This window comes from Nannobrachium achirus, assembly GCF_963921795.1.
Source record: "Nannobrachium achirus genome assembly, chromosome: 24".
Classification (NCBI taxonomy): Eukaryota; Metazoa; Chordata; class Actinopteri; order Myctophiformes; family Myctophidae; genus Nannobrachium; species Nannobrachium achirus.
In genome coordinates, this window is record NC_137831.1 from 22,689,313 (window position 1) to 22,703,611 (window position 14,299).

Consider the following 14,299-nt stretch of genomic DNA (forward strand, 5'->3'; position numbering starts at 1 on the left):
TCTTCTTCTCTCGCCTCGCCCTCGGGGCTCAGTAAGAAAAGTGAGAAATGTGAGACACACAGACACGTTGCTATTTTTGAATTGGAATCCCAAAAAGTAACTTTTTATTTTCTTCTTTTGTTTTAAAATCTCAAATGCATTTATATGTTCTTAGATTAACTTTATGAACTTAAATACAAATACATTGGACATAAAAAATACAATAACATTTTAATACTAGTCATTTAGCAACTAATATAGACTAAAGTAATTAAAGCTGGTCATTTTTTCCATGTTTGGAATTGTAACAGCTGAAATCAATAATATATCAGTACTCCAATATTAACCTGCGGGCCGCATTAAGTGAAGGTGGGACGCATGTGGCCTCCGGGCCGCCAGTTGCTCATGTATGGACTAGGGGAAGGTTCTGAGGGGGGTCCTCTCCTAGGGTGAGGGTTTGCAGCTCAGCCAGTAGAAGTATTTGACCACCACCACCACCTCTGTGTCCAGAGAAGACGTCCCCATGGCACACAGCAGTCTGGGATGACACAGACCAGAGTCAGATTGGATGGGAACTATAGTCTCCCAAGTCAGACATCTATTCCACAATATTCTAATGCCACGCAGAGTCCCTGCGACGTACTAGCATCGTGTCCAGGGGGTGTACTTGTACATCAAGCTGCCTCATGCTACAGAAACAGGAGATTACAGAGTCTGCAACTACGCCTCCTGAAGGCCAGGAACGGAAGCTGTCAACTTTGCCGGCAGTTATCATTTCAGTTCACAACAATGTATTTAAAGATATATATATATAAAACAAATGTTTTGAAATAGGATGATAAATGCAGACAATTGCTGTGATCTCGCCGAACACCCATTATTTGGTCTACACCACTTTTATAAATGAGGGCAAGCATCTCTGGGGCCGTGTGAGCAAGATTTTATCCGTTCTAATTGGCTATGACTGCCTTCCAAAGTTCTGGGCCCTGGGTATAGACCTGTGCTCCTGAGGAGCTCACTTTTCTGGTCTGGTTTTGAACTGACTTGTCTCTGATGTGAGCAGACAGCCTGGTGGCTTCAGCAGGGTCCTGTTGCAGCAGAGCCTGGTAGCTGGAGAAGGTCTCCACCATACACACGTATGCATCCAGAGGCATGGGCTTCCTCACTGGGACACACTCATGCCTGCACAGAAAGACACGCACGCACGCACGCACGCACACACACACAGCCGTCCATGAAGTCATTTCTAATGACAGACAGTCAACCATGTAGGATATTGGAATTGGGCCCCCAAATAATTGGCAAAACACTACAATTTTGATGATAATATAACATTAGAAAAAGAAAGAAAATGTTTAAAAAGAATTGCGATATAGGTATTCGATGATAAATAAGCAAACAGTGTGATGAGAGGGATTCGATCCCTAGGGCTGGACTCACACATATGCGTGAAACATCTTCTCCGTATCGTCTGAGAATGGCCACTGGGAGCACCGTACTAATGCATTGTCAATGGAAGGTTGTTTGGTTTTTTGTCGTTGCCGTGTCTCTAGCTCAACCACAGCCTGTCTTTTGGCCAAGAGACACGGCAACGACAAAACACCAAACAACCTTCCATTGACAATGCATTAGTACGGCGCTCCCAGTGGCCATTCTCAGACGATACGGAGAAGATGTTTCACGCATATGTGTGTGGGGCGCCTAAGAGTTTTGGGAGTTATTTAATGCGGTCCGCCCACATGAGAGGCGCCTCCACCACCTGCTTCCCCCCTCCTTGCCCCCATGCCCCCCATGCCCCCACCCTTCTGCACAGAGCCAGGAGGAAACGCGGAGTGGAGGGTGGCGATCCAGGAGTCCCGAGTTTGGTGTCAGCATTGCATTGTTGTAGCAGAGTACCCAGGACGGTCTGTCTTCATTATTGTTTGTAATAATAGTGCTGGCAGACAGTTTTATGTCTCAAAGACCCCTCCCCCTCCCAACACGCACACCTCCCATGACACGTTCATATCGTCGTTGTCGGGTGAAAACCTTGTATGTCCAAAACCGTTGGTTTTGCGTTTATCATTTTAAAAATGATTTAATCTAGTGAAAACAGCCGATCTACAAGCACACAACGCCTCGCGGTGCGAGGCGTTGTGTGCTTGTAGATCTGCTGTTTTCACTACTTTTGTGCGACGGCCTTGTATGATGAAGCAGGGCTTTGCATTGCGAAAGAACGTACACATTTCAAACTTGGAGATACGAGGTTTCCACCCGTCAACGACGATATACCTTATGCCGACAGTAAGCATTTCATCCATAAAGTGAAAAAACAAACAAACAACAACAACAGGTTAAGTCCTGGCATTTTAGGCAGCGTTTACTCACATATTGCTGACATGATATGATAATCCATTATGGAGGATTTACATCACAAAGCACAAATTTGCCCAGGTTGCAAAATGATGTTTTCAAGTGGTTGTAGTCAGCAGAAAGACTCACCACTGTTTATCAGGGTAGGGCCAGGCGTCAAACATGTCTTTATAGATGGGCCTGGTGTGGAGTCCTATTGTTGCACTGCGATAGGGCAGCAAGGCAGCATAGAACTAGAAGAATTATAAAAATACATATAGCATACGGGTAAATATACACTATTCCAGGGGTCTTCAACGTTTTCAGGCCGAGGACCCCTTAGTTGAGAGAGAGATGAAGCAGGGACCCCCACAACCTGTTCATAGACTCCATATAGTTTCATAATTTGACAGCACGATTATCAGTGTATTTTGGATTCATGTCAATTTGTGTTTTCAGATATTTAACCACTTGAACCGTCAATACTTAATAAACTTGACCTTTCACGCTGTACTTAGTCTGCTCTTTTTCCCCTCTACACCAAACCTCTTTGCCAAAAATAGCCGATCTACAAGCTCACAACGCCTCGTGCTGCGAGGCGTTGTGAGCTTGTAGATCTGCTATTTTTTGCTACTCAGAATATGAACACTAGGGTTCAAGTTGTTAATATAAAAAGGATTGGAAGATTTGGAGGACCCCCTGTAGTAACTCTGAGGACCCCCTAGGGGTCCCAGACCCCCTGTTGAAGACCCCTGCACTATTCAATATCACTATTTGTCTAAACAAAATAATAGTGCTACGAAATCCTAAAAAAACCTGAGACCTTGTTTGACAAAATGATCATATACTTCTAATTCTACAGACCATTTTGTTTTAGGGATACTGAATAATATATTTTAGGAAATAAATAATAAATAAATACATTTACCTTGTTTATCTCTCTCCCTCTCTCTTTCTCGCACGCACACACGCACTTCTATCCACTATGAGAATAATAGATACTACCCACAACTCCTGAATAGTTTTAAAAGTAAAAGTGACAAAAAAGTGGTTTTAGCAATTAGCATAGTGCTGCAATGTGTTAAAACAACATGTTCTACCACTTTTTGTGGTCACATGTTCAGATACTGGATTCTGATTGGCTTAAAACAGTGGTAAATCAGTCAACAACCTTGAGTTGGCTCATGGACCCCGCCCACTGTTGTGTTGCAAGTTACAACTGTGTTTTCTTTCATTTATATGGTAGAAGTGGTAGAAAAGCAATTTACCATTCGAGGGTTGTGGGTTGTTGGCTGATTTACCACTGTTTCAGGGTTGTGGCACGAGGCGAAGCCATTTACTCTCTCATGGTAAATGGCTTACATTCACAACTTGCATCGTTCCGAAGTAGGCCGGTGCATGGGCCATCGGTATAGTTATTTTAACTGTGGTAAAAACCGTCACAATTCTGTAGTGAATGTTGAAAACCGAGACATTTAATGTTTTACAGATATTCGAGACACCCAGCTTGAAAATCCCAGCCAAACCTGAACGTCTGCTCACTGCATCTCTGACGTCTTTATAGCTCTCTCTCTCTCTCTCTCTCTCTCTCGCTCTCTCTCAGGGGGTATGCAGCTGCCATACCCTGGGTCCAGGGGGGGTAATAAAAGTTATAAATAAATATATATCCATGAATGTCTCTTTGTCTGTCTGTGCTGGTTATTATGTTGTTAAATTACAGTAAATAACTACAAATGCAAAATGTAATAAAATGTCTCTTTAACAAGCTATTATAATTATATTCTCCACACCTGTATTCTCCCCATCTTGACAAAATGGTATATTACCAGGTTCCGCAGGCCAGCTGCAATTCATTATTGTTAATTGTTTCAGACACTGTGAAAATAGATGATCTACATGCTCACAACGCCTCGCAGCGCGAGGCGTTGTGAGCATGTAGATCGGCTATTTTCACAATAGAACCGTGTTATACAAAATGTAACGCCTCTTTTCCATATTGACTCCCATCTTTGCCATACCCTAGCTTTTGCTGAACTGACGCCACTGCTCTCTCTTCTTTGTACCTCTCTGCAGATGTGGTTGAGTTGCTCCGAGACGTCTCCATACTCCAGGTCAAAGTCCATGGTGTAGCTGAGCAGCGCCAGGCAGCCCCCGGGCCTCAGCACCCGCTCGGCCTCCAGGAGGAACCGAGGCCTGTCGAACCAGTGGGCCGCCGTCAGGGCCGTCACCAGGTCAACCTCGCCCGCCGCCAGGGGCAGCTCTTCGGCCCGGCATTGCCTAGAGAGCAGGGAGGGTGGGTTGGAACACCATGTGATGTGATGTGATGAGGCCCAGTGTGTAATGCTCACAGACAGACAGTGATAGAAGAAGTACTCACATGTTTTACTTAAAGGGGTACTGTCACCTAAAGGGGTTGAGGGGCAGATTACACTGTGACATGAGCTTCTCTGAAAACGGTCTGAAACAGTCTGAAGCTCATGTCACAGTGTAATCTGCCCCTCGCCCCCCAACAACAGCTGACCAGTACAGTAAGTAGTCATATAGTCAGACTATACAGACAATTAATTTGATTGGCTTATAATTGCGCATCCCCACAATGACATCATAAAAATATTAACGTGTTTTTTAAGATGATTCTTAAAGTGACAGTAACCCTTTAGGTGACAGGCCCCCTTAAGTAAAAGTACAAGCAATACTGCAAGATATACTTTGTTAGGGCACGGCCACACCACAGTACAGTAAGTAGTCATACAGTCAGACTATACGGACAATTAATATGATTGGCTTATAATTGCGCATCCCCACAATGACATCATAAAAATATTAACATGTTTTTTAAGATGATTCTTAAAGTGACAGTAACCCTTTAGGTGACAGGCCCCCTTTAAGTAAAAGTACAAGCAATACTGCAAGATATACTTTGTTAGGGCACGGCCACACCAAAGTATGGCTAGTGGCTGATAAACTCTTGTTGTGGTCATGCAGTCGACTGTTTTTCGCAGCCAGTGGATTCTCCCAATAACCAATGACAACCACTTGTCACTTTCTGGAAGTTCCTGAGTCTTGGGATGGTCCGCCTTCGACTCACCCGATTGGATAGAGGGGAAAAACAATGCTTCAAGCATAAACGCAAGGTAATGCGCGGCACGCTGAAAGCTGCTAAGACCAAAAATCCACGCCATTCCCATTGAAATGCATTGGCGGAATCCACTCTGTAGAATATTTCTCCGGTGTGACCGTGCCCTTACAAGTTAGAAGTCCCATATTAAAAATGTACTTTGTTTCAGCCAACTCCTTCCCAGCATTGGGAAATCCCAGTGGGCGCTAAAGGGTGATTTAGGCTTAGTTTCATGCCAGTGTTGTTCACTGAAAATAGCCAATTTACAAGCTCACAAAGTGTCACGCTGTGACACATTTGAGCTTTCATGTCACGCACGCACGCACGCACGCACGCATGCACGCACGCACGCACAAATGCCCCCCCCCCCCCCCCCCCCCCCCACACACACACACACACACACACACACACACGCGCACACTTTGAATTTAACCGACTTGAAATGCGTGCCACCACCCTACCTGAATGAAACATTTGGAGGGTTGCTATTGGCCATGGCCAGCTCCAGCTGAGCAGGACTGACGTCGGTCCCAATCACTTTGGCGAAGTAGGGAGCCAATAGGACGGTCCCCTGTCCTGAGCCACAGCCCACATCCACCGCCAGGTCCAAACGCCCTGCTGACTAGCAGCAACGCAACACACAACTAATTGACAACAGCAGTACAGTATGTAAACAGCAGTTGTTCCCAGATCACTCAACAGTAAACAAACCAACATACAGTATATTGTATAGGGTATCTGCATGTTTCTAAAGTTACAATTTAATGACTTGAATGGGCTGTGTGGAGTTTGCATGTTCTCCCTGTATCCCCTAGGGCAGTGGTTCTCAACCTTTTCAGGCTGTGACCCACAAAATAATCATATTTTAACTGGGGACCCCCCACCCAGATAAGCACTAAGAGTTGAGGCATTATATTTTGTATAACACAGTTAGATCTACATGCTCACAACGCCTCGCAACGTGAGCCATTTGGCCATTGTTTAAATTGTCATTTTAGAGGTATTAAAAGTCCTTAAATTGTCTCTATACACTTAAACTTTATGTTGGCTTCTTTACTGTTGAGGGATAAAACAATGCTGCACAATAAGTTAATCATCTGGGGACCCCTCCAAATAATTTGGGGACCCCCCCGCATACAGTAGCATCATGGGAAAGTATGGCACAGGGTTTTATTGTAAATCTGAATCGTGTCCTTAAAAAGTAGATAACCAGAGTGTACAAAGATGTGTACAGTATGTGCAACAAAAACAAGCATACTACGGTAACTCCATATCACATACAGTAGAGTGTCTGTATGTGAACGCAATAGCCTTTCCAGTCTGTTCTAGCATAATATGACTTAAATTCTAAGACATAATTGCGTAGCACAAGTTATAAAAGTGAGATTAAGACCTGAGGCCAATTCTACAAATGCCTGCTACTGTAAATCAAACTTTTTCGTGTCATGAAAATGTTTTGTGGCCAGGGACTCCCCAAGCCCAGACGACAAGATGAAATAATCCAAACGATATTCGATATTTTTCAAAAAAATGTTCAAATATAGCAGATGTACAAGTGTGGCACGAAGTGACGCGCTGTGAGCGTGTATCATCTGCTATTTATGAGAACCACTGTTCTAAACCTAGGTTCCAAATCCTAAGAGCTTTCAGAAAAACATATGATGCTATATTATATAGGCCAGGGGTCTTCAATGTTTTCAGGCCAAGGACCCCTTGGTTGAGAGAGAGATGAAGCAGGGACCCCCACAATCCGTTCATAGATATAGTTTTATTGTTTGACAGCACGATCATCATTGTATGTTGGATTCATGTTAATGTGTTTTCAGATATTTAACCACTTGAACGGTCAATACTTAATAAACTTGACCTTTCACTGTACTTAGTGTGCTCTTTTCCCCCTCCAAAGCTCTTTGCCGAAAATAGCCGATCTACAAGCTCACAACGCCTCGCTGTAGATCTGCTATTTTTGGCTAAGGTTCTCTGAATATGGATGCTATAGGGTTCAAGTTGTTAATATAAGAAAGGGGGAAAAAACAAGTTCCTATCACACAAAGATTTGGAGGACCCCCTGTAGTAACTCTGAGGACCCCCTAGGGGTCCCGGACCCCCTGTTGAAGACCCCTGATATAGGCTATATAGCAAAATCTAAAATGACACAGATGCTTTCCCAGCTTTAATGGGTTAAGGGTAGATGTGCATGTTTCTACGGTGGGGACCATTTTGATATGGGATAATGGGAGGGTAATAGCTCATTCCATCATTTGGGGGCTTCTACTGAAAAGGTGCTGTCGGCTCTGGTTTGTAAACCTGTCTTTGGGGTGGCAAAATGCAGCTGATCAGCGGAGCGCGGTGACCTTTAAGGACTATAATCGGGACTGTGAAAGGTCAGAGAGGTACTGACTGAGGCAACAAACCATACAGTGATTTAAAGACAAACAAATAAAAGCTTAAAATCAATTCTGAAGCAAACAGGCCAGTAGAGAACAGCCGGAAATTGGTGTGATAGCAATAAGGTAAATATACAGTATATATCCTTAGTGTTAACCACTTAAACCAAAGCTTCTGTATTCATTAATATAACCGTTGCAGAAAACAGAAATATACTAGTAGCCTATAGAGCCCTGAGGGTCTCAAGCAGAGAGGTTAAGTTATTAATTTACACTCAGGGAGTGAACAGATCTGTACACTCACTATTAGGCTCACAAGTCTACACAGCAATGAACAGAAACGATACATTTCGATACATTTCCAGAAACCCAGCCGTTTCAGGGCTACGGTCCTCAAAAAAGGGAGACACCTAGTGGCAGCCGATTACACACACACACACACACACACACACACACACACACACACACACACACACACACACACACACACACACACACACACACACACACACGTCCTTGTGACTGCGAAATGAGTGACCAGTAAGACTCCCTAATCGGGAGATAAGCGACCGTAGGTCTCGCTAGAAGAGGGCCATGTGAGAAATGAGGGGTGGGGTCTCCGCGTTGCCTTGGCGGACGAATAGGTACCGGCCCCGGCTCTCCCGGACGCTCCTAGGCCGAGTTAGGGCATTTTATGTGAGCTGCAGTGGAGGGGGTCCTCCACTGGGGGCGCCACCACTTTTGCATCCGTTCTGGAGTAGCAGGAGTGGGTGGTCCCCGGGAATTCCCCGTGAGCAGCCCCGTGGGGGTGGTCATTTTTGCACATTTGGTATTTTTTTTACACCTGGGGGTCCCCCAGGGACCTGGGGGTCCCTGGAACTCCGGGGGTCCTTGGAGGTTGTAGTTTGGCAGGTAAGGAGTGTGTGTGCAAAATCTGTCATGGATCGGGGCAACGGTTGCGGAGATATGAGCAGGGCAAAAGTGTGACGTCTGACGTGTGACGGACTGACTGACGGACACACGGACACCTGGTGGAGCTTTCTGTAGTAAGTGCGACCTACGGTCGCAATTAGTGTGAGAGCACTGAAACACAACACACGTGATGCATATATCTCCTTGTATGGGCCGTTCTGTCTGTGACGTAAGTTATCTCCATACATGGAGTTCCGTGCTCATATGGACATAAGCCAGACGTAGGAGAGGTTAGCACCGCTCAAAGTATGTACAGAATGCCTCAGGTAGAGCCATCTAGCCGTCTGTCTGTCTGTCTGTCTGTCTGGGGCTAATCTCGCTAACTGCTGGACCAATCAGTGCTACAATTCTTGTGCATGTTGCCAGAAGGCCAAGGCATTACTTCCATGCATCTCCTTTCACATACGGTATGTTTTCTTTTTGAGCGCTGCAAACCGCTCCTATAAGTGGCTGTGCGTGTGTCTGTAGCCTTTTTCCTCAGCGTTTTGCCATAGCAAAATGTGTGTACGTAGCATCATGTTTGTCTAGTGATGTCATATGTCGTATGTCTGTAGCCTTTTCCCTCAGCGTTTTGCCATAGCAAAATGTGTGTGTCGCATAGCCTGTACATCCTAGACTCAAATCCTAGTCTGAAGACGTTATGCAAGCACGACCACCGCTCACTTCACATTGGGTGTGATTTTCTTTTTTCTTTTTTCTTTTTTTACAATTTTTTTATTTAATTGTACAAGTAAATTAATGGCAGTCAGATGCACTCGGAACAGTTTGAAACCTTTCCCAAATATGGGCATAGCACGCCAGGGGTGACATAGAGTGGCCGTATGAAGTCCGAGATCCACATGGAAGCAGGGGTAATCGCCATGCTGTATAAATATTACCAGAAAAAACAAAGAGCTAGCCCTGAATGACCAGAATAGGTCTGTAACTCACACCAATCACACCCAGTGTGAAGTGAGTGGTGTGCCTTTTATGAGTTCATTTCATTAAACGACCTGCGAAGCTTTGCCAATGCCCAGCTTCGCAGGACTGACTTACGGACATACATACGTACACATAAAGCCAGATGTAGGCGAAAATGTTCAAAAAGGTTCCATTTGTACACCAGTCGCCCGTGGGCTGATTGCCAGTGGACTGCAAGATTATTTTGGATAAATAATAATAATTAATTAATTCAGTAAATAAAAAATAAATCTTTCAGACAGTCCCATTGATAGTTATTGACTGCCACACCTACAGAACCATGTATACTTCAGTGTATGGTGGTACAGAGAGATTGCAGATCTACAAGCTCTCTACAAGCTCACAATGCATTGCATCCATCAGTCTTGCCTGTGCAGGGTATCTGCTTTCAATGTATGCATAGATTAAGCATTACGGTTAGGTCCTCACTCGGGATCATTTCCCCTCACTCCCTGTAAGCATACAGTAAGTAGCAGCCTGATTCGGTGATGGTAGCCTACAGCGTGGATTTAAAAGCTCTGCGAGATCATTATGGATCATGCATGCTTCACAAATGCTGGTGAGACTTCAGGTGATCTAACCTACTGAAACTCTTGTCACATAGTTTACAGTAGAAAGGTTTTTCTCCTGTGTGGATACGCTGGTGTATCTTCAGATAGCCAACCTGATTAAAACCCTTGTCACATAGTTTACAGTGATAAGGCTTTTCTCCTGTGTGGATAAGCTGGTGTCTCTTCAGATTTCCTAATTCATTGAAACTCTTGTCACATAGTTTACAGTAGATAGGTTTTTCTCCTGTGTGGACACGCTGGTGTGTCTTAAGACTACACGACTGACTGAAACTCTTGTCACAAAGTTTACAGTGATAAGGTTTTTCTCCATTGTGGATACGCTGGTGTATCTTCAGATTTCCAAATTCATTGAAACTCTTGGCACATTGTTTACAGTAGAAAGGTTTTACTCCAGTGTGGATACGCTGGTGTCTTTTCAGATTACTTAACCTACAGAAAGATTTGTCACACTGCTTACAGATGTGAGTTTTCTTTCCTGTGTAAATACCGGTAATCTGACGTCTCTTTACATCTCCTGTTGGCTGAGTTAAAATCTCGGTAAACTGTTGATGACTTTGAGATTTCGGTGGGTACGCCGTGTCTCCTCGTATCCGGCTGGTCACAGAGCTGACTGTTCGCTCTGAACAGATTTGTCCTTTCCTCAGAGTTTTGCGGTTGAGGTCGCTGTGGCTCGGATGAGATGTGACGGTACACTCAGAAGATCGGGAAAGCACTCCTTCCAGGAGTGGCGGTTCATGGTCAAAGCCGCTGCTATACATGTACTGTGATGGTGACAGCGTTGTAGGTTCTGTTGAGGCCGGACAATTTGTCCTCTCTCTCTCCTGTCCTTTCTCCCTGTATTCTTTGTCTCCCAAAGTTCTGTATCCTTTTCTCTCACAACACTATTTGGAAATAACCACTTCTGGTCCCAGAGGAATTAAGTGGAAGTAACATCATCACCATGACAGCAGAGATTCCACATAGAACACGCCATGTCTTTTTCAGTTTCACGTGTTTATCATTTACCATCTAGAAAAAGTGCTCCTACGAGCACAGGTTTCTGCCAAGTCAGGTAGGTTCAGAATTGTTCGGAAATCACCAATCAGGATGGAATATGAAAAATTGGACGGATCAGTCTTGATTACTTGACTATCGAGATAATGTGTACCGATAATGTGTAAATCCACAACCCGCAACTACGGTACTTACAAGCAACTTCACAGGAAAATAAGCCCAAAGTCACTTAAGACAGTAGTTCTCAAAGTGGATTCCAGGGACTCTGTGGGTTCCTTTAGGGGGGTCTAAATTGACCCATACAGGTCTGTAACTCTAACTGTCAGAGTTAAGAGGAGACCTTGAAATTTGAAAGTTTGAGAAACACTGACTTAAGATAAAGCGGACATAGCAACACTGGCACCTACCTTTCTCTGCAGGAAGTCAACGACCTGAGGAATCAGTTCATTGGGGGTCGGCCTGTATTTCAAGTAAGCAACAGTGTGCTCCTTGCCTTCAAAGCGACGCTCACCCATGGTCCTCCTGTCCTGTGCTAGATGTATGTCTAACTTAGTTCGCTGTAATCTTAGCCTTCACCAGCCTGGCTCTGTTTGTAATCTTAGTATTATATAGATATGGCAAGCTGTTCATTAACTTTCTGCTTTAAATTGCCTACTGTAGTTCGGCTACATTTACAGATGGCCACATTTCACCTGAAAAAGAACAACAGAGAGAGAGAGAGAGAGAGAGAGAGAGAGAGAGAGAGAAAAGAAAAGCCTGGCTGCATGCAAATCAAAGGTCACCAGTGACCACCACCGGGTTGTAAATGTTTACTGCTTTGCAATGAATGGTTTGCTCAGGAAAATGTCGAGTTTTTGTTCCCACAAGAAATATGACAGCTACATTGACAAAAATGTCAACGCATAAGGGTTAATAAACCTGATATAGCTTAACACTAACACAGAAATGGATAGTAATAATGAGCACTGGCCAGCAGATTTCTTCTAGCTTAGCTGACTTTGTGTACTTTAACTGCCCGTCAATTGACAGCAGATGGCGCTAAATGCACATATATAATGCTTGAGGCCAACAGCATGCAGTGTCCTGTGCAAAATAGGTCTACTGTGACTGTAGGTAACAGGCACACATTTACTGTGGAAAATGTTCACATTTAACACTGCAATCCTGGACATATTTTAATTAATGAAACGTTAATTTCTCTAATATGTATGTTACAATAGCACAGGGGTTTTCAAAGTGGGTGACGGGGCACCCTGGGGTGAAGTGACGGCAGTCCAGGGGTGCCGTGAGATAATTAGATAATATTTGGAATTTATTTGGACAAATATTTAGTATCATTTTTCAAGTACAAAGTTATTTTATAGATAGATAGATAGATACCTTTATTATCCCAAGGGGGAAATTCAGTTGTCCAGTAGAAGCACAGTAGTATACAGTTATTTACAAAGTTACAGAGACGTAAGAAAAGATAGATAAGAGGGAAAAAACAGTACCAATAAAGAGAAGGTGCATCAATAGAGGGGGTATTCTGCCCTGGCAATTGCGTCCTAGCAAGGCTTAGACAGACAGATAACAAATGAAGGTCCAGTCAGACTGTTTTCCTCAGAGTATGGTCTTTACTGGGAGGTTCTTCATAATATTGTAAAACTGAAAACATAGACAGAAAGAATAGAAAAAATGTATTTTACCAACAGCTAAGGCATGGCATTTTAACATTGTAACAATGAAATACAGCTTTAGTAATATAAGTTGCCTTTTAACAATTTTGAGTATTTTAGCCATAGTTTTTAATCTTTTACAAAGCAAGTAATATGAACTAGATTTTTCTTAAGCTCACAGTATGTATAAAGCCCAAAACTACACCATACGTTCTCATGTATTCAAAAACCTTTACAGGGTATATAGGCCTACAGCATGTAGAGTTGAAATTCAGATAAATGGCACCAAGGAAAGCAATAAACAATTATGTCAATAAAGTCAACATCAACAAAGGTCCTTCACTCTAAAATAACCCATATTGTAATAAATGCAACTGTTAACACTCACGGACAAATCTACTCCAAGGTTTGGATGTAGAAAAAGAACTGGAATTGAACTGCTTGCATTCAAGTTGTGTTGCTCAGAATGAATGGAGAACAAACAGAAAGTGAAACCTAACGTGTAGCAGTGTCTAGTGAGGGGCTAGTGACTGACTGCCATCTATTGACAGGGAATGGTACTGCAGATAGAACGTCAAGTAAAGATTGCATTCAAAAAGATAATTACAACAGAACCTCTAGATTAATTCAAAACATAGGAAAGTACACATTTTGGCTTTTCCTTTTTTGTAGACAGAACACTCCCCGCTTGGTATAATTAATTTTATACCACTATTACAATTATTCTGTCCATATACCATACCAAGTTTCTTGTGTAGATGAAAGGAGGCTTGTCTAAACTGCCTGATGTTGCAGAGTCTGAGTGTCCTTTGCAGGGAAGGATGCTGCAGCTCTGGCTACAAGATGTGAGATGTGAGGAGGCTGCGGAGGGGGTCGGCTGTTTTGATGGCAAAGATCTGGAGGGCTGGATGGAGTAGATGGAATCCATTTTTGGGCCAGAGTCTTGACCATTAGAGATCTGGAACATGGATGGCGTCGCCGGCGGGATGATGATGAAACTCGTGTAGGCTTGGGTCGGAGAGGAGCCGAGCTGGGTTGTGGGTGGTCTTGTACATGGGCATTCAGGACCATGATTGGGCCAGTGAACGAGTGAGAGGTCTCCAGGAGGGCAGGGGGAGAGGTGGCCTGGATGAGGTAAGGCTGTGATTCAGTGAAATGGTTTAAAGGCGTATTCAAGACTCTGTCTGCCTCAGACTTTTTCGGGAGTGTTTGCTTCAGGCTATCCGAGTCACTGCTGAAGACTCTTGGGCTCTCGGTTTGACTGGAGACAGGGGCATACTGCTGAGATGGTGCACTGAGTTTTCCTTTAACAGGAACACTGCTGCATGA

The 14,299-nt window shown here is 43.8% G+C and overlaps 1 protein-coding gene across 1 annotated transcript; it reads right to left on the bottom strand.

The window, feature by feature from the left end:
* Positions 1-398: 398 nt before the first annotated feature.
* On the bottom strand, positions 399-11,954 carry LOC308280404 (putative methyltransferase). Its single transcript, XM_080720673.1, has 6 exons — positions 11,720-11,954; positions 5,890-6,050; positions 4,374-4,587; positions 2,461-2,564; positions 1,024-1,161; positions 399-517 (listed from the first exon to the last, which is right to left on the bottom strand). Exons 1-6 carry the CDS (start codon positions 11,825-11,827, stop codon positions 424-426), a joined length of 819 nt encoding a protein of 272 aa, XP_080576799.1. The 5' UTR covers positions 11,828-11,954; the 3' UTR covers positions 399-423.
* Between the last annotated feature and the right edge of the window lie 2,345 nt (positions 11,955-14,299).

Coding starts and splice junctions, on each gene's coding strand:
- LOC308280404 (XM_080720673.1), bottom strand. CDS start 11,827: ATGGGTGAGCGTCGCTTTGAAGGCAAGGAGCACACTGTTGCTTACTTG. Junction 6,051..11,719: donor TTGACTTCCTGCAGAGAAAG/GTAGGTGCCAGT, acceptor CGTTGCTGCTAG/TCAGCAGGGCGTTTGGACCT. Junction 4,588..5,889: donor CCTCCAAATGTTTCATTCAG/GTAGGGTGGTGG, acceptor CCTGCTCTCTAG/GCAATGCCGGGCCGAAGAGC.